The following is a 21,280-nucleotide window of genomic DNA, read 5'->3' on the forward strand; positions in this document are numbered from 1 at the left end:
GATTTGCTCTCTAGAGGCTCATATTTGTTGACACCTGATCTATGTGTTCAAGCGTGTCACCACTAAGGACTGGGAAGTGCTAGAGCACAAAGGAATTTTAATCTTGAACCTATCTTTTGAGGCTGTAACATAAACATAAAGACAGGGAGGTAGAGTGGTACAATGCAATGCAAAGGCCACCACAGCAAGCAAGGGTCCAGTCCCACTTTGGCATTAACTGCCTGTATAAGACCATGTAAGTTACACGCTGTATCTGGAACAGGAGAGCGTGGCCTAGATGAGTGGGCCTTGCCTGGAAACATTTTTCATTGTCACGATTGGGACTGCTACCGGCACCTAATGGGTAGAGGCCAGGGATGCTGCTAAAGATCCTACAATGCCCAGGACAGACTCCCTACAACAAAGAATTAACCAGCCAAAATATCAACAGTGCTAAGGTTGGGGAAGCCTGGCCTAGATAGCTGCTAAGTTCCCTTCAAGTTCTAATGCTCTAAGAGACTACGAGGAGAAAGCAACACCAACACTGAACATGTGACTTCTTGTCAACATCCATCAAGCAATGCCTTATGATGTTGCTCAAAATCCCCCCAAGGCCCGTGGGGAAAATTTCCCCTCGGATATCTGGATATTCTGAAATCAGTGCTGTTCTTCTGAGGGTGATGACAGTCCTTCCTTCAAAAAAGGAGGCACAGTCCTCCAGGGACTTGGTCCCTTACTCTGTGCAATTAGAGTTGGTGTTTCCAAAGCCATGAGGTTTCTTTAGGGCAAGAAGATGATGTAAATGAGTCTGAATAGATCAGAATGATACATGGTACACACAACAGCAGAGGTGAATATCAAGTATTGATACATCATGCTAAGTAAGCCAGACTCAAAAGGCTACATACTATTTTATTACATTTATACAACATTATGGAACAGACAAAACTGTAGGGAAGAAAACAGATCAGCAGTTGCCAGGGGCTGGGTGGGTAAGAACAGTCTGACTACAAGGGACATGAAGGAATTTGGGGGATGATGCACTGTTTTATATACTTATTGTAGTGGAAGTTATACAACTGTATGTGTTTGTCCAAACTCACAGAACCGTACACTGTACACTAAATGGTGAATTTTACTGTACCAAAATTATACTTCAATAAGACTGGCCCCTTTCCCCCACCCGCCAAAATAACGATCACAAGACAGTAGAGAGGATTGCTGTACTTTGGGAGAAGATGAAACAGCTGACATCTAAATGCTTCCTTATGCCAAGTCCTATGATTCTATGATAATCTGCCTTTCCTATCCCTGGTGACCTCAGAGCCGTAATGATTAGGATTAAGACTGGGCTCCAATTTCTGTGTCAAAGTGATGAGTCCCTCCAACCAAATCATGTGGATGTGAGTCTTGCCACCATTCTGGGACCTCTGGCCCTTCTCCAGCCTGTGACAGAGATTCCTTTCCTTCCCTCTCGTAACCTGACCAATGAGTGCCTTAGACAATTAGTAAACAAGCCAGAATAAACCTTAGGAGACACTGGTTTTATCTCTCTGCACAGGCTTCCTGTCCAAATGCCATTTGATCTTTCCATTGAACTTCAAATCAGGCAACAGAAAAGGAATCATATTTATGAATTCCCCTCCTCTATGGGCTTCTGGGTTTCCACTAGGTTATTTTTATACACTTAAGCTACATAAATATAAAAAGTGAGCCTCATACCAAAATTATACCTGGGCTTGCTGATATATAGATATAGATATGTAGTTTTGTTTTGTTTACACATACTTCCCAGATTATCTATCAAATGTTACACAGGGCTTCCCTGGTGGCGCAGTGGTTGAGAGTCCACCCGCCGATGCAGGGGACACAGGTTTGTGCCCCAGTCCGGGAAGATCCCACATGCCGCGGAACAGCTGGGCCCGTGAGCCACGGCCGCTGAGCCTGCGCGTCCGGAGCCTGTGCTCCGCAACAGGAGAGGCCACAACAGTGAGAGGCCGCATATCGCAAAAAAAAGAAAAACCAAAAAATGTTACACAAATTAGTAATGTTTCTTATGTACAGAACAGTCCTAAGTATGCTATGGTCAAGAAGGGATGGAAAGAGCCATCAGAATGCTCACACTTCTGCTAATAGAAAGACCACTGTCTTCGATACCACAAATACTGTCACAACGGCGAACTGCTTTAGGAGTCCCATGCTCTTATTTGAGAGTCACTTCCTCCCCTGGCTCTTCTCGGAGGATCTCAGTCGGAACAATACAAACAGCAGTAACCAGATACCTCATACCTGCTTGAGTGCTGGGATAAAAGTCATAGGGCCACAAGATAAGCCTGGACCTGCCAGTGCCCTCATCCTCCAAAGGATGGAGAAGACTTGGTAGGGGCCAGGTAATACCCACACTGCCCCTTTCTGCTGAGCATTTATAGCAAACACACTGTGACTACCAAAAGTGGGGTGCTCCGGGCTTCCCTGTGTGTGCAGTGGTTGAGAGTCCGCCTGCCAATGCAGGGACACGGGTTTCGTGCCCCGGTCCGGGAAGATCCCACATGCTGCAGAGCAGCTGGGCCCGTGAGCCACAGCCGCTGAGCCTGCACGTCCGGAGCCTGTGCTCCACAACGGGAGAGACCACAACAGTGAGAGGCCTGAGTACCGAAAAAAAAAAAAAAAAGTGGGGTGCTCATATTATAATAGAAGGGACCCACTGAAACAACAAATCTCACAGTGGTCTAGGGTCTTGTTTCCACATGTTCCCCTCAAAAGGGATGGATGAGGAATTATACTTCCATGGTTTAGAATTATCCAATCATCTTCAGAAGTCTGTATCAGCAGAAAATCAGTACAGGCAGACCTCGGAGATGTTACAGGCCCCGCTTCCAGACCAACACAATAAAGCAAATAATTGCAACAAAGCCAGTCACATGAATTTTTTGGTTTCCAAGCGCATACAAAAGTCATGTTTACCACTATACTGCAGTCTACTAAGTGTGCAATAGCATTATGTCTAAAAAAACACTGAACATACCTTAATCTGAAAATTCTTTAAGACTAAAAACTGCTAACCATCATCTGAGCCATCAGTGAGTCACAGTGGTGACATCGAAGATCACTGACCGGGGATCATCATAAAAAATATAATAATAATGAAAAGTTATAAATATTACGAGAATTACCAAAATATGACACAGAGACACGAAGTGAATAAATGTTATGAAAAATGGCACGGATAGACTTGCTTGATGCAGGGTTGCCACTAAACCTTCAATTTGTAAAAAATGCAGTATCCATTAAGGCAATAAAGCAAAGTGCAATAAAACGAGGTATGCCTATGCTGTCCTCCAAGTCACTCAGGCTTGATAACATTGTTCTTTGGCTATAATTAGGAAAAGTTTCACAAAAGACTAACATACTTAGCAGAAAACACACTTTGGCTTTTGTTCAAAGATGTATGCACTGATAGGCAATGGTTGTCTAGGGTTCTCCCCCAAATTTTTCCATTTTCAATGTTTTTTTCCTAAAGACCATTCCTCTAGTATTCTCTTTCACAGGTAAGAAAGAACATCTGAAAGGCCAAATAAATGATTTTTCTAATTTTAGAAAGGACCCTGGCAGCTGCTAGGATGAGGACTATTGTCTGTGGTCACAGACTTGAATCAGGCAAGGCTTGCTGGACGTCATGGGGACTAAATGCATGACCTTTGACAGTGCTCCAACCAGGACAAGGCTGCTGCTTCACAGAAACAGAGAGAAGTCCTGTAGACCCACCCGGCCAGACCTGCTGCCTCAGAAACTTATGGGAGAGCTAATCAGCAGGAAGGGTGACCTACAGCACCAGCCAGTACAGGCTTGGCTCATCCTCTCAATCCTCAGCAGATGAACAGAATTCGCCTCTTACATACATTCCAGGCTGGCAGACTAACTGTCCAGCCCTTTACACTCAGCCTAGGAGCACAAGCCTAAGAATCAAAGAAGATACCAGTCTCTACGACTCATGGGCCCTTCTGCTGCATACAACACAAGGTCAAGTTTGAGGTGAGCCCATTCACCTACCACAGGAGGCAGAACATTGCCTGAAACTACCTCGTACCCATCTGAATCAGACGGAGGTCCAAGCCTAAATGGACACTAGTCATTTCCGTGCCCTCAACAAGCAGTCTTTTCTTATCTCCTTTGCTCTTTCTGCAACTGATGCCTCTCACTAACCACTTCCCAGGTCAAAACATCATTAGTTTCTGACCAAAACTACTGTAAGTAAGAAATAGCCAGGGCCCAGATTCCATGTTAATTTCCCAATAACTATCCAATTATAAAGAGCTGGGGAGAGTGAAGGAAAAAATGACATTACCACATCCTGAGATGCATGCTGGGGGTCCTCTGGGTTGACTGACCAGTAGCAGTAATCAAAGCCAAATGCCACAACCTTCTCCCGGGAGTCGCCAAAGCCACTGGTCGACCGTCCACCTAAAATCAAACATAGGATCCAGGTGTCTTCTCTACTATAATATCAGAATCTGGCCAGTAGCACTTGATTCCTCTCTGCTGTAGCTAGAGATACCTGGACTGATCATGAGAATCTTTATCATATCTACCTGAAAAAAGAAAAAGTAACCTTTGTCTTGCATCTTGTTAGGTACAATGAAGCCCCAGAGAATTAAATGCCTGTCTATCATACTATCACATATCAACCCACATACGAACCAGCCCTATGAGGGCATAAGACAGCTTGGGAGAAAAAGCCTTTCCTTCTCTGGGCCTCTTCTTCTTACTGTCATTTCTTCTCTAAGTATTTCTGTAGAAGATACTGGTAGTACATGTGTAATTCAGTCCCTGGGCCTGACAGGCTCTATCAACCTAGGGCAAACACAGAGGTCCTTGGGTATCCACCCCCAGTGAATGAGAAAGCATGTTGGGACAGAAGAGTTAGGACCACTCCAACTGCCCACAGGTAGATGAGGGCAGAGCCTGAGCTTAGAACTGTACTGACCTCTAGGTACTGGGGAGAATGGCAACTATTCACAGAAATGCCTATCTTACTATTTAAAATTTAGACTCTGGACAGGGAGAAACAATCCTCTGAACTAGGTACCATAAGCCACAATAGAATGAGGCTGCCAGAATGACTAAGAGATTCTTAGTGGATAACTGGCCTCAGTGAAGTAAGCAGTCAGCGAGGTGTGCAGGGGCAGATTAAAGTTTGATCTTGGCCAGAATTTATTCTTAAGAACCAAAAATATGGGCTCTCAGAACAAAGCAGCTGAAGTGATTAGGCAACAGAGACATAAATAAGTAGCAGAGAATGAAAGGTCTTTGTCCCCGGGGAGCTCCTGTTGAAAGTCTGGCAGGCTTCTCTTTCAGCAGAGAGCTGACAAAAGGAAACAGATCACATCAGAGGAGTAACAAAGAGTGGGCATGGCTGGGGGGCCCTGGGATCCAGGATAACTCTCGTCCTACAAGTCAGCTTCCTCAGCTCTCAGGAAATGCTGAGTACCACCTGCAAGCTGACCACAGCAATAGTCACATGGCCCGGCTGCCCCGTCCCTCTCCACTGCTCAAGGGCCATTTGTTCTTTCAAAAGAATCCCTTCCACTTCCGCTGGCCTGGGAAATGGAGGAATGGGATGGAGGAAATTAGCCCTAGGAAGGGGTGAAGGGTAGGGGAGGAAGTTGCCAGTATTTGTCCAATTGTGACTCAAAGATCAGTCAGATCTGTAAAAGAGAATTTGTAGCAAGACTCGGGCTAGTGACCGACTCTCTTCTGAGATCTAAAGTCTCTTACTTCTCCTTCACTACGGCCAAAAGAAGAGTCCTGCATTAGCAGATGCATACTAAAAGCCCTGGTAATGCTTCTAGATGAAGTGATATCCAATAAGAGACTTGAGCCGAAGTCTAATTGGTGGTCGAGTGAGTTAAATATATGCATGGATAGTCCCCAGCATGATTCCAGTTGGCCACAGCCCCCATAACACTCCTAGTGTTTACTTTCAGAACAACTACTGACCAGTTCCAAAACAGCTTACCCCATTTTGATAGAACTTGGGCTGCAGCAGCCACATCCTGGAACTTCTTGTCATGCTGTATTTTTCTATTTTCTTTGTGGTTTGCTCAAGCGCTCCTCATATTCCCTTACATGCCCTTTCCCTCTCCCAATCCCCCTCTCTAAACACATTCGCATACCCACCTTCACCCACAGAAGCCCTGTAATAATACTAGCTCCTCAGTGAAAAGAAAAAGGAAAACAATTTCAGGCTTACCTTTAAATTCCTGATTTTTGCCACTTTGCCATCAACTTCCACAATAATTCTTCCCCCTTCTTTGGTCTCCCTAGAAACAAAACACAACCCATATGAGAAGAAATATTGCTTCTTTAAGTTAATCAAGAAAAGAGGCACTTCCTTGGTGGCACAGTGGTTAAGAATCCACCTGCCAATGCAGGGGACACGGGTTTGAGCCCTGGTCTGGGAAGATCCCACATGCCGCAGAGCAACTAAGCCCGTGGGCCACAACTACTGAAGCCCGCGCGCCTAGGGCCTGTGCTCCGCAACAAGAGAAGCCACTGCAATGAGAAGCCTGCGCACCACGACGAAGAGTAGCCCCCGCTCGCTGCAACTAGAGAAAGCCCACACACAGCAACGAAGACCCAATGCAGCCAAAAATAAATAAATAAATAAATAAATTTTTTTTTTAAAAAAAGAAAGAAAAGAGCAGCTGAGAACAGCGCTATTGGGACAAAGTGTTTCCCTACCGCTGTCTCCATAACTGGGGTGTCCGTCTCCATTAATGGCTATCAGCATCATATCAAGCAGTCCCCTAGTTGGCACACTTCCCTGGATTATTAGAATTTGGCTTGGGAACAGTGAAGAGTCACCGTTGTTGGGCACCCTCTATGTGCCAGGCACTGTATTAAGTAGAGTATGTACTATACTTCATCTTATGCAATCCTCTTAACACACCCTCCTGACATAGCTTCCTAACATATCTTCATTTTTTTCAGAATGAAGACCAAGGCTGAGAGAAATTATGTAACTTGTCCAAGGTCACACAGCTAGCAGTGGCAGAGCTGAAATTTCAACCCAGATCTGTCTAACCACAAAGCCATATGACTTAGAAATCGGGCTTGGAAACCATGGAGAATATCCTCCGCTCAGCACACAGCATGGCATCACTTCTCATTTTCTCTGATATTCTGAGCACAGAAAATAACAAAAAAGGTTTTGGAGTCCTCTCTGTTGAGACCTGAGAACACGCTTCCCAAATCCTTTCCTTATGTCTTCCTAAATCAGAATGAGAGCCAAGATCCTTAAGCATCTTCCTAAACTTGCAGTTCTGCAGTAACACTGCTAACAACTATCCAACCCCTAAATTCACTTTAAGGGGCTTAATCCATAGGATCCATATACCTTAAGGCCAAAATGAATGGAATACACTCCATTCTAGATATGAAATCCTTTTTCACAACATAAAGAACTTTAGCTAAAGTGCTTAAGGTCAGAATGTTAATAGATGAGAGTTAACTCATTGGCACTTTTTCTACTACAAAGAAAGTTATCAATTAAATTACTCCTGGCCTGAGACCTGAAAGTTGAGCAGATATATTCAGTCTCATTTTTATCTTTCCTCAGGGTTTCCAGGATGTGACCTTGAGGATTTGGGGGCTGGAGGATGGCAAGGGGTGCACAGTGAGACAGGGGTCTTTACATTTAAGATTTTTTTTTTTAAACCTATCAGTGTGTTTAGGATAAAGCCCTGGATAAAAAATTTCCCTCTCCCAGGTGATGACATTTCTGTTACTTAAATTTCCTCAAGGCCCTGATGCTCTTTCTTTCACATTTCATACAAGACAGTACTTAAGGCAGCAGGGATATTCTTTGTCCCCCAGGATCATAAAATTACACCTCCTGCCCCCAGCCCTCAGCTCTCCTAAAGAAAATCTTTCATCTTTGGTGTTAAGATAATTTTTTTTCCTCTCTGCATTTAAAAGTAGGTTTTACTCTCCCTCCACCCACTATAAAATACACAGGTTATAGTAAATTTGCACAATAAAGAAAATAAGGGGGACAATATGCAATAACGTTTGCAAATCTATTTAATTTTTTAAAGTAAGCCCTTTTTTGAGGATTTTTCTAGGACTTTTTAGCATAAAGCAGCCAAAAGAAAAAAGGGTCTTGAACTTGACCCCTTGACAGAAAGATATGACACTAAAGGTGGGTGAGATGCTGCCCCTCCCCTGCCTGGACCACTGACACTGGTAATCTAGTGGTTCCAAAATATTCTAAAACAAAATGAGGACAAATTAAAGTTGAGCAGAATAGAAAGAAAGGGCACCAACCTCAACTGGGCAGCGTACTGCACAGAGCTCATAGGAAGTCTACGGATGTCTCTGGGTCCTGAATTCTACCAACAGGCATTCATTTGTTAGGGTTAAAGATTTTGCACAGGAATAAATCCTCAGTTACACGGTTACTCCTAAGACAGTGTTTCTCAAAGTGTGGTCCACAGGTTACCTTCATCAGAATTATGGGAGAAGGTGGGGCTAGTTAATTGGAACTCCTGTTAACAACTTGCATTATAACAAGCTTCCCAGGTGGACTGTATGTCTCCTATAATTTGAGAATCACTGCCCTAGAGGAGAAAATAACCAAGCCATTTCCACTGATCTATTCATTTGTAAAACTTAAAAAGACAGCTAAGAAGAGGGAGGAATAAAAGCAGCTGTTAAAAATTATATAGCTAGCACTTTACTGGACACTTAAAATGAGCCAGGCTCTGTTCTAAGTATCTTTAATATACCCTTTCATTTGATCTTCACAAAAAAACCCATTAGTTACACTATTTCACAGATTTAAAAAGAAGAGCACAGAAAGGGAATACAGTGCATGAAAAGTAACTTTTGCCAGAGCAGTGGCTAGTGTTCCAGAGCCTACAGTATTGACAAAAGAAAACATGTTTTCTCAATGATGGATGATTTGGGACAAACAAGGGGCAGCATCTTATAATGAGACATGGATTTTCTGATTATGGGAAACAACTGTGAGGTAAAAGGGAGGGCACCAAAGCCATTTCCCATATTATCATTTTACTGATAGTCTATTCTAGTCCTACTGAGCAAACAGGCATCTGAGAAAGAAGTCCAACTTTTCTGTTATCTCAGGAAGGAGCGGCTTGGTCTGGTGAAAGGAACTCGGCTCTTACCTACTTTTAGATCTTAAACAAGACCATTTTCTCATCTGGAAAAATTAAGAATGGAAGCTTGACCTCTAAGATTTCTTTCCAAGTACCACATAAGATCCAATGACTTTGTTAACTGAGTCTGTGCCTGCCAAAGAGTTCCAATACGTGCCTTCAGGTCCCAAACCACATTCTGCCAGCTTTATCTCCTACTACTCATCTCCCTCCACACACCCTCTCCTCAAACAACTGAAACTTTTCTGTTTCCTAACAGCCTAAGTCCTTCGCTCTCAGTGTTCTCACGGAGTGCTCTTTACACCTTCTCCACCTGTCAGCAGACTCTAGCAGCTCTTTTAAAAGTGTTTGGGTTCAAGCACCAACCCTTCTGTGAAGCCTTCCCTGACTTTCCAAACCTATGAGTGGAAAATCAGTAAGAAGGGAAAGAAATTATGCGGCTGGACCCTGGATGCCTCAACAGCTGAGAAGTGCAGGATCAGATTCACGCATGAAGAAATGGGCACTGACTACGTTGCGGGAAGGGGTTAAAACAACTTCCCCTTCTTGCCAGTTCTGCTGTCGAGCACCGAATGAAACCACCATCTCTCTGAGCCTCCGTTTCCCCCTCATACCTTACAATCTGCTTTCCTCCACATCTTCACAGAGAAACCCATGTGCACACAGGCACGCACACAATTCTGCCCCATTCCTCACAGGTACTCCAGAGCCACCAAGGAGAGACAGGAGACCGCCCGATCCCTCTCCCCCTTTCCCAGCCCTTCTCGGTGTACCCAGGGAGAAAGGCCCACACCATGCATCAAGAAAGAGAAAAACAAATACCGTATGCTAACACATATATATGGGGAAAAAAAAAAAAGGTTCTGAAGAACCTAGGGGCAGGACAGGAATAAAGACACAGACGTCGAGAATAGACTTGAGGACACGGGAAGGGGGAAGGGTAAGCTGGGATGAAGTGAGAGAGTGGCATGGACATATATACACTACCAATGTAAAATATATAGCTAGTGGGAAGCAGCCGCATAGCACAGGGAGATCAGCTCGCTGCTTTGTGACTACCTAGAGGGGTGGGATAGGGAGGGTGGGAGGGAGGTGCAAGAGGGAGGAGATATGGGGATATCTGTATACATATAGTTGATTCACTTTGTTATGAAGCAGAAACTGACACACCATTGTAAAGCAATTATACTCCAAAAAGGATGTTAAAAAAAAAAAGACTTGAGCCGCGGTCCCTCAAAACTCCTGCTGGCAGGACTCCAGGGACACAGGGTAGGCCACCCTGAGGCCATCCACTAACCGCTACCCGCCAGAACACTAATCGAAAACCCAACCCGATCGAGGCTTTGTCCCGCCAGGCTTTTAGTTTCCGGACGCTGGACCCTTGGGCCACTTTGTGTCTGATTTCTCCGCGCCAGAATCACTGGAGGGAGAGGCGAGGACCTCGCCCTCCTCTCAGCTCATTTGACGCCTCAGGCGCCCCCTCCCTCCCAGACTCACCTCTTGCTGAGGGGCCGGACTCTCACGGCCACCCGCACGTTAGCCATCCCCTGGGCCAAGGCTCAAGTCCCGCAGGTCGGCCCAGCTGCAGCATCCCCAACGCCAGCCCCAAGCCGAGCCCGAGCCCCAGCCCAGCCCAGCCCAGCCCAGCCCAGCCCAGCCCAGCCCCGCCTGCCCCACGCGCCTCACGGGACAACCCCGCCCATATGCGGGCGGATGCCCGGCCGCGACTGTGCCTGCCGAACCTCAGCCAATCCTGGACTGGAAGACGCCCGGGCCGCCCCGCCTCGCTCCTCCCACGCGCCTCACGGGACGGCCCCGCCCACGAGGGCGCAGGCTGCCCGACCAGGGCGGTGCCTGCGGAGCCTGGACCAATCCTGTCGGGGGCGGGAGGGCGCAGATCCTGGCTGGTTGGGGCCGGCTCCCGCCTATTGGGAACTAGCTTTTGTTCTCCCACCGTGCGACGGTGGTATAAAGTCGAGTAAGTCCGTTAAGTTTTAGTTTACCGACAGACTACAAAGACAGTTTACAAAGTAATTTGCTAAATACTTTTATTCGTTGCGTTCGCCTGAGCTGTCAATTCAGTGGTTAAATTTTAGCAGAAATGAAATGGGGAACGCCGATGTTTTTGCAGTTCCCTGCAAAGGGCATCGCCTTTCTTTGAAGAGGCACGGGAGATGAAGGAGTTTAGAGTGCTCGCAGGCGAGCTTCTCTTGGTCGTGCTGGAAGCTCATAGCCACCCTGACAGAGTTCGTGATTGTGGCGGGAAGACTATCGGACCGAACTGGTTCATTAATTAATCCAAGAAATAGCTACTTGGGGTGTGCTCAGAGCAGGGGGCCTGAAGAAATGGCTCGTGTGTTTACAACACACCCGACAGGAATCTAGGTTCATTGTGAGAAGGGGCACAAAGCTTGTGGCCTTCCTATGAGCAAATACCCAACACGTGTTCCCCTGCACCTCCACGTGGCTGCTGGGCAGGACCAGTGCGACAGGGCTCAGTATTGGAAGGAAAGCTACGGTATTTAGTGGGGGAGTTTGCCACCTAGAGCCTGTCAGGTCCACGCGTGGGTGGGCCATGAGTAGTCTTACAGACATAAAGGCTTCGAACCTCTCTTTTAAAGGAAAAAAAAAATAGATTCCAACTATGTGCCATTCTGGAAAAGGCAAAACTATGGGGACAATAAAAAGATCAATGGTTGCCAGGATTTGGGGGGAGAGGAGAGATGAATACACAGAGTACAGAAGTTTTTATAAGCGGTGAAAATACTTTGTATGACATTATAATGATTTTATGTCACCATACTTTTGTCCAAACCTGTAGAACGTGCAACACTATTCATTTCATTAAAGTGAACCCTAAGATGAACTGGGGACTTTGGTGATTATGATGTGTCAGTGAAATTCATCCTTGGTTTAAAAAAAAAAAAGAACACTCAGGGTAGACGTTTTTGGCAAACCTCTTGTTTCACTTTTATATATGTATACATATTATATATGTGTGTGTTTGTTGGATTGTGATGTAAAATGTACCTTTTAGATCAAAAAAGTTTGCAGGCCACTGTAGTTAATACTGGCAAATAAAAGCACAAATTAATCTAAAAAAAAAAAAATAGCTACTGAGTACTAAGGCCCTGAGGATACAGTCCCAGCCTTCATGGGAATTAGAATCCACAGGGAAGGGAAGAGAGAATAAACACATGAACATATAATATGTCAAAATGTGCTAAATGCAATTTTTTGGAAAAAGAACGGTGAGGAGATTCAGTAATGATCTCTGTGTGTATGTAGGAGGAAACGTGCTACTTTGTATAGGATCTTCAGGAAAGGCATCATTGATTAGGTGACATGACTAGGTTTGAATGAACTGTGGGGTGGGGAGTGACTTGCAGGTATTCATTTATGTATTTAACAAATATTTTCTAAGTAATCACCTATTATGACCAGGGACATAGCAGTGAAGAAAACAGGCAAACCTCTGACTTCATGCAGCTTGGTGAGAGAAACTTATAATAAGTAAGACAAATTAAGTAAACTGTATATCAGATTAGCTAAGGAGTGAAAAATAAAGCAGGAAAGGGGATGGGAAGGGAGTAAAGGAGAGTGTTGAAACTGTAGATAATATGCCCAGGGAAGACCTCCTTGAGAATGTGACATTTGAGAAAAATCTGAAGGTTGTAAAAGAGTCATGCTGTTATGTAAAAGGGCAATTTCAGACACAGGGAACAGGCCAACGTAAAGGCCCTGAACTTGGAGAAAGCCTGGAATGTTAGAGGAACAACAGGAAAGCCAGTGGAGGTAGCATGGAATGACAGCGGGGGAGAGTCATAGAGGTAGCATGGGACCATGGTAAAGCCTTTGGATTTTATTCTAGGTGAGCTGGAAAGCCATTGGAAAGTGTTAAGGAGAAAAGTAAAATCATATGATGTACATATTTTATTTTATTTTATTTTATTTATTTTTTTTATTTTTTTTTTTTGGCGTTATGCGGGCCTCTCACTGTTGTGGCCTCTCCCGTTGGGGAGCACAGGCTCCGGACACGCAGGCTCAGCGGCCATGGCTCACAGGCCCAGCCACTCCGCGGCACGCGGGATCCTCCCGGACCGGGGCACGAACCCATGTCCCCTGCATCGGCAGGCGGACTCCCAACCCCTGCGCCACCAGGGAAGCCCTGATGTACATATTTTAAATGATTACTCTGGCCACTGTTTTGAGATTATTCTGAGGAGTGGCGAAGGATGGAAGCCCAAGAGGGATCAGTCAGGAGGCTATTTTAGTATCCAGGGGCAGTAATAGAGTCACGGTGAGCCTTTGATTTGTATGTCAGGCATGTTCCAATAGTAGTTTACCTATCCAGTCTCCTTTCTCATCTATTTGAAAGGACCCACCCCTAGAGTATTGGGACAGCTGGTTTACAATTCAATTTGCCTGGAACCCTAGGCTTCTGAATGGCTTCTCTACTCACTGTGCTTTGCAGTGGAAAAAATGGCTGTATTAGGGAAAACAGTATGAAAGTTCCTCAAAAAATTAAAAATAGAGCTACCTATGATCCAGCAATCTCACTTCTGGGTATATATTCAAAGGAAATTAAATCACTATCCCAAAAATATATCTGCATCCCCATGTTCACTGCAGCATTATTTACGATTACCCAAGATGTGGAACAAACAACCTAAGTGTCCATCGAAGGATGAATGGAAAATTTGATATATATATATATACATCTCAAATTGTATGTGTATATATTTATATATATATACACATACAGTGGAATATTACTCATCCTTAAAAAAAAGAAGGAAGTCCTGCTGTCTATGATAACATAGATGGGCATTATGCTAAGTTGAATAATTCAGACAGAAATATCCTGTATGATCTCACTTGTATAAGTATCTAAAAAAGACAAACTCATAGAAGCAGAGAGTAGATTGGTGGTTGCCAGGGCTGGGGTTGGGGAAAATGAGATGTTGGTCAAAGGGTACAAACTTCCAGATGTCAGATAAATAAGTTCTGGGGATCTAAAGTGCAGCAGGGTGACAACAGTTAACAATGCTGTATTGTACATTCGAAAATTGCCAAGAGAATAAATCTTAAATGTTCTCACCACCACTACCATCACCAAAAAAATGGTAATTATGTGAGGTGAAGGATGTAGTAACCAATATTAATGTTTCACAATATATACATGTATGAAATTATCATGTATAATTTAAACTTCCACAGTGTTATATGTTAATTATATCTCAGTAAAGCCGGGGGTGGATGGAAAGTATTGCTGCATTAATATATTTCTATCTTGGGAATTCCCTGGCGGTCCAGTGATTAGGACTCCGTGCTTTCACCCTGGTCAGGGAACTAAGATCCTGCAAGCCACATGGTGCAGCCAAATATGTATATATATTTCTATATTCAGGTTGGAGAAGTCAGCATAACAATATTCTGTATTTTTAGTTATATCACTCATAAGTATTTCAATATGTGTCTTTGAAAGATGAGGACTACCTTTTTAACATAACCATAATACCATTATCACAACCAAAGACATTAGTTTCTTAACACCATCAAATACTCAGCATTCAAATTTCCCTGATTTTCTCATAAGTTTTTTTAACAGTCTCTTTGTTTGAATCAGGATCCAAATACAGTGTGATTGATATGTCTTTTAATCTTTTATTGAGTAGCTTCCTTGTCCCTCTCCTTTTTCCCCACTGGCATTTATTTGTTTAAGAAACCAGGCAGTTTTCCGGTAAATTTCCCACAGACTAGTTCTGCAAATTAATCCCTATGGTGATATTTAAATGTTTTTCTGTCCTCTGCATTTTCTGTAACTTGGTAGTTCAATCTAGAGCCTTGATCAAGTCAGTCGGTACCTGTATTTCTTTTTGTGTTATTTGCAGTCACTAATGAGCGTCCTCTGAGTTAATTAGATCATCACTTCATTAGGAGCTTAAAGGTTCTGGACCCAATTTCCAACGTGGGGCTGGGGGGCGGTCCCCACAACACCAGGCAATTCTCTAACACCAGCTGGGTGTCCTACAATTCAATTCTGACACTATCTACTTAGAGATAGCATCAGATTCCACAGGTTGAGTTCAGTCTCACAAGATTGCTCTCCACTTCTGACCTCAATCGTAAGCCCATGTTTGTTACCTCTTCTTCTGACCCACTGGCTATAGATTAGAGATTCTGACTGTCTCTTCCCTGGGCACAATTAATTTGCTAGAGCAGACTTCAGATCCCAGTCGAAAATCCAGGTTGTTACTTTTATTGATACTTCTGACCTTACTAGCTATAAAATCAGAGGTTCCTACAACCCCCTTCTTGGGTTTGACTTATTTGCTAGAGCAGCTCACAGAACTCAGGAAACCCATTTACTCACGAGATTACCAGCTTGCTACAGAGGCTATTAAAGGATATAAATCCACAGCTAGTTCAAGAGATACATAACGCAAGCTCCTGAACAAAAGAGCTTCTGTCCTTGTGGAGTTTGGGGCCCTGCACATGATACATAGAAGTGTTCTGGTCCCCCAACCTGGAAGCTCTCTGAACATTATCCTTATGGGGTTTTATGAAGGCTTCATTACATAGGCATGGATGATTAAATCATAGGCCATTGCTGATTGTTTAAACCTCCAGCCCCAGGAGGATTGTTTAAACCTCCAGGATTGGAACTAAAAGTTCCAATCCTCTAATTATATGGTAGCTTCTCCTGGCAACCAGGCCCCATCCCTCAGTGGGTCAAAAAGTCACCTCATTAACATAACAAGAGACACCTTTACCAGACTCATCATTTTGGAAATCCCAAAGGTTTTAGGAGCTCTGTGCCAAAAGTGAGACAAAGACCAAATATATATTTCTTACTATAAATCACAATATCACAAGGTTACAAAGTGATAAACTCCAATTTTATCCTTTTTCATTTATGTGTTGACATACTTATAAAGAGCAACTTTTCTTCATCAACTGAGGGACAGGTAGCATAGTAAAGGCAGGACAAATGCTTGTTTCAATTACTAGTTTTCAAAATAAGTTGGTTCCCTAGCACTTTCCAAAGGTGGATAATGAGCTGTTGTTTTTTTTAACATTACTGTAAACTCATGAATTTAAGCATATTTTGTTTGCTTCAGCCAACTGCAGTTACTATTCTTTTTTTTTTTTTTTTAATTTGGCTGCGCCGGGTCTTAGTTGCAGCATGCAGGATCTAGTTCCCTAACCAGGGATCGAACCTGGACTCCCTGCATGGGAGTGTGGAGTCTTAACCACTGGACCACCAGGGAAGTCCCTGCAGTTACTATTCTTTTTTTTTTTTTGCGGTACGCGGGCCTCTCACCGTTGCGGCCTCTCCCGTTGCAGAGCACAGGCTCCGGACGCGCAGGCCCAGCGGCCATGGCTCACAGGCCCAGCCGCTCCACGGCATGTGGGATCCTCCCAGACCAGGGCACGAACCCGTGTCCCCTGCATCAGCAGGCGGACTCTCAACCACTGTGCCACCAGGGAAGCCCAGTTACTATTCTTGATAGCCAAAATCATCCCAACTTTGGCCAGTGGGAGCCTCACTGACTTTTGACTCAGCTTCAGTAATCTTTGCTAGCTTCCTTTATTCCTGACGTGATAAGCAGTTCCAGGTGCCTCTTGAACATGTTCCAAGTGTGCTATCAGCCTTTTCTTCAAGGATTTCTGGTTCCTTTTAGGTCTCTATTTTATTTTTTTTAATTAAAAATATTTAAATTGAGGTATAATTGACATATAACATTATATTTGTTTGTGTTAGGCCACAAAATAAGTCTTAATAAATTTAAGAGGACTGAAATCATATCAAGCATCTTTTCTGACCATAATGGTATGAAACTAGAAACCAATTACGAGAAGAAAACTGGAAAGGTCACAAATATATGGTGATTAAACAACATGCTACTGAATAACCAATGGGTCAAAGAAGAAATCAAAGGAAAAATTTTAAAATATGTGAGACAAACAAAAATAATAAACATAACAAAATTTATGAGATGTAGCAAAAACAGTTGTAAGAGGGAAGTTCATAAATGCCTACCTTAAGAAACAAGAAATATCTCAAATAAATGTCCTACATTTACACCTGAAGGACTAGAAAAAAAAGTTCCAAAATTAGTACAAGGAAGGAAATAACAAAGATCAGAGCAGAAATAAGTAAAATGGAAACTAAAAAGACAACAGAAAAAAATCAGTGAAACTAAGAGCTGGTTCTTTATCAAGATTTTCTGAGTCGACAACCTATTAGCTAGACTTACCAAGAAAACAAGAGAGAGGACTCAAATAAATAAATTCAGAAATGAAAGAGGAGACATTACAATTGATACTACAGAAATACAAAGGATCATAAGAGATTGCTATGAACAATTATATGCCAACAAATTTGAAAACCTAGAAGAAATGGATAAATTTCTAGAAACACACAACCTATCAAAACTGAAATATGAAGAAATAGAAAATCTGAACAGACTGATTACCAGTAAGGAGACTAAATCAATAATCAAAAACCTCCCAACAAACAAAAGTCCAGGACCAGACAGCTTCCCTGGTGAATTCTATCAGACATTCAAAAAAGAGTTAATACCAATCCTTCTCAAATTCTTCCAAAAAATAAGAGGGAACACTCCCAAACTCACTTTACAAGGTCAGCATTACCCTGAGGACACCACTATTACAGACCAAATTACAGACACCAATTACAGACCAAATTCCTGATTAACATGGATGCAAAAATTTTCAACAAAATAGTAGCAAGCTTATTTCCACAATACATTAAGAGGATCATACACCACGATCACATGAGATTTATTCCAGTAATGCAAGATGGTTCAACATCTTCAAATCAATCAATGTGACACACCACATTAACAAAAGGAAGGATAAAAATCATATGATTATCTCAATAGATGCAGGAAATCATGTGACAAAATTCAACATCCTTTCATAATGAAAACTCTCAACAAATTAGGTATAGAATGAATGTGCCTCAACATAATAAAGGCCATTTATGACAAGCCCACAGCTAACATCATAATCATACTCAAAGGTGAAAAGCTGAAAGCTTTTCCTCTAAGATCAGGAACAAGAAAAGGATGCCCACTCTCACTACTTTTATTCAACATAGTATTGGAAGTCCTAGCCAGAGCAATTAGGCAAGAAAAAGAAATAAAAGGCATCCAAATTGGAAAGGAAGAAGTAAAACTGTCACTAATTGCAGATGACATGATATTATATATAGAAAACCCTAAAGACTCCACCAAAAAAACCTCTTAGAACTCATAAAAGAATTCACTAAAGTTGCAGGATACAAAATCTTGCATTTCTATACACAAATAACAAACTATTAGAAAGACAAAAAAATTTTTTAAATCCCATTTACAATTGCATCAAAAAGAATAAAATACCTAGGAATAAATTTAACCAAGGATGTGAAAGACCTATACACTGAATACTACATTAATAAAAGAAATTGAAGAAGACAAATAAATGGAAAAATTTTCCATACTCATGGATTGGAAGACTTAATGTTGTTAAAATAACTGTACTACCCAAAGCAATCCACAGATTCAATGCATTCCCTATCAAAATTCCAAAGGCATTTTCACAAAAATAGAAAAAAATTTTCTAAAATTTGTATGGAATCACAAAAGACCCTGAATAGTCAAAGAAATCTTGAAAACAACAAAGTTGGAGACATCATACTCCCTGATTTCAAGCTATATTACAAGTCTATAGTAATCAAAACAGTATGGTATTGGCATAAAAACAGACACATAGATCAACAGAACGGAATAGAGAATATATGAAAACAGAGCCAAGAATATACAATGGTAAAAGGACAGTCTCGTCAATAAATGGTGTTGGAAAAACTGGCCACATGAAAAAGAATGAAACTGGACCATTATCTTATACCATACACAAGAGTTAACTCAAAAAGACATGAACATAAGACCTGAAATCATAAAACCCCTAATAACATAGGCATTAAGCTCCTTGACCTGAGTCTTTTCATTTTTAATACATTTATTTATTTATTATTTTTTTTATATTTATTTTTAATTAATTTATTTTTGGCCTTGTTGGGTCTTCATTGCTGCGTGCAGTCTTTCTCTAGCTGCAGCGAGAGGAGGCTACTCTTCATTGCTGTGTGCAGGCTTCTCATTGAGGTGGCTTCTCTTGTTGCAGAGCACAGGATCTAGGTGCACGGGCTTCCATAGTTGTGGCATGCGAGCTCAGTAGCTGTGGCTCGCAGGCTCTAGAGCGCAGCTTCCTTAGTTGTGGCACATGGGTTTTGTTGCTCCGCATGTGGGATCTTCCCAGACCAGGACTTGAACCCTTGTCCCCTGCCTTGGCAGGCAGATTCTTAACTACTGCGCCACCAGGGAAGTGCTTGACTTAAGTCTTGGTGATGATTTTTAAAATCTGACGCTGAAATCAAAAACAACAAAAGCAAAAATAAACAAGTGGGGGCTTCCCTGGTGGCGCAGTGGCTGAGAGTCTGCCTGCGCGGACTCGTGCCCCGGTCCGGGAGGATCCCACATGCTGCGGAGCGGCTGGGCCCGTGAGCCATGGCCGCTGAGCCTGCGCGTCTGGAGCCTGTGCTCCACAGGGGGAGAGGCCACAACAGTGAGAGGCCCACGTATCGCAAAAATAAAATAAAATAAAATAAAAAATAAAATAAACAAGTGGGACTACATCAAACTAAAAAAGCTTTTGCACAGCTAAGGAAACCATCAAAGAAATGAAAAAGCAAACTACAGAATGGGAGAAAATATTTGCAAATCATGTATCTGATAAGGGGTTAATATCCAAAACATATAAAAAACTCATACAACTCAATAGACCAAAAAAAACCCACCAAAATCCAAAAAACAAATTCAATTAAAAAGTGGAGTTTTTAAATTAAAAATGAATAGACATTTTCCTTAAGAAGACATACAAGTGGCTGACAGGTACGTGACAGATGGGCAACAGGTACATGAGAAGATGCTCAACATCACCATCATCAGGGAAATACAAATCAAAGCCACAATGAGATTATCAGTTCACATCTGTTAGAATAGCTATTATTAAAAAAAGCAAGCTACAACAAGTGTTTGCAAGGATGTGAAGAAAAGGGAACCTTTGTGCACTGTTGGTAGCATTGTAAATTGGTGCAACCACTGTAGAAAACAGTATGGAGGTTCCTCAAAACTTAAAAATAGAACTACCATAGGATCCAGCAATTCCACTTCTGGGTATCCAAAGAAAACAAAACCACTAACTCGAAAAGGTACATGCACCCCCATGTTCATTGCAGCATTATTTACAATAGCCAAGATATGGAAACAACCTAAGTGTCCATTGATGGACAAATGGATAAACAAGATATGTTACACACACACACACACACACACACACACACACACACACACACACACAGGAATATTACTCAGTAGTAAAAAAAGAATGAAATCTTGCCATTTGCAGCAACATGGATGGACCTCAAGGGCATTATGCTAAGTGAAATAAAACAGAGAAAGACAAATACTCTATGATCTCACTTGTGTGTGAAATCTAAAACAAAACCAAAAACAAACAAAAAAATCAAGCTCAAAATTAAGAAAATAAATAAATAAAAATTTAAACTTAAAAAAAAGAAAGAAAAAAATCAAGCCCATAGATACAGAGAACAGATTGGTGGTTGCCAGAGGTAAGGGGTGGGGATGGGAGAAATGGGTGAAGGTGGTCAAAAGGTGCAAACTTCCAGTTATAAAATAATCAAGTCGGGACTGCCCTGGTGGTCCAGTGGTAAAGAATCTGCCTTACAATTCAGGGGACGCAGGTTCAATCCCTGGTCAGGGAACTAAGATCCCACATGCTGCAGGGCAACTAAGCCCGCACGCCACAAGTACTGAGCTCGTGCACCTCAACTAGAGAGACCGTGTGCCACAAACTACAGAGCCTACGTGCTCTGGAGCCTGCGTGCCACAACTAGAGAAGAGAAACCCACACGCCACAACTAGAGAGAAGCCCGCGCGCCACAACGAAAGATCCCGCACATCTCGACAAAGATCCCGCGTGCCTCAACTAAGACCCAACGCAGCCAAAAATAAATAAAATAATATAAATAAATA

The 21,280-nt window shown here is 42.6% G+C and overlaps 1 protein-coding gene and 1 non-coding gene across 2 annotated transcripts; one reads left to right on the forward strand and one right to left on the reverse strand.

Annotated features, from left to right (window-relative positions):
- Positions 1-4,320: 4,320 nt before the first annotated feature.
- Positions 4,321-10,763, reverse strand: LOC116748580 (stAR-related lipid transfer protein 9-like). The gene is made up of 3 exons (XM_032621714.1): positions 10,656-10,763; positions 6,230-6,299; positions 4,321-4,440 (listed from the first exon to the last, which is right to left on the reverse strand). Exons 1-3 carry the CDS (start codon positions 10,700-10,702, stop codon positions 4,321-4,323), a joined length of 237 nt encoding a protein of 78 aa, XP_032477605.1. The 5' UTR covers positions 10,703-10,763.
- A 710-nt stretch (positions 10,764-11,473) lies between these two features.
- LOC116750266 lies at positions 11,474-11,603 on the forward strand. The gene has a single exon (XR_004348963.1). It is a non-coding gene; the product is annotated as a small nucleolar RNA SNORA11 (small nucleolar RNA).
- Positions 11,604-21,280: the final 9,677 nt, after the last annotated feature.

Source organism: Phocoena sinus, chromosome 2 (genome assembly GCF_008692025.1).
Source record: "Phocoena sinus isolate mPhoSin1 chromosome 2, mPhoSin1.pri, whole genome shotgun sequence".
In the NCBI taxonomy this organism is placed as follows: Eukaryota; Metazoa; Chordata; class Mammalia; order Artiodactyla; family Phocoenidae; genus Phocoena; species Phocoena sinus.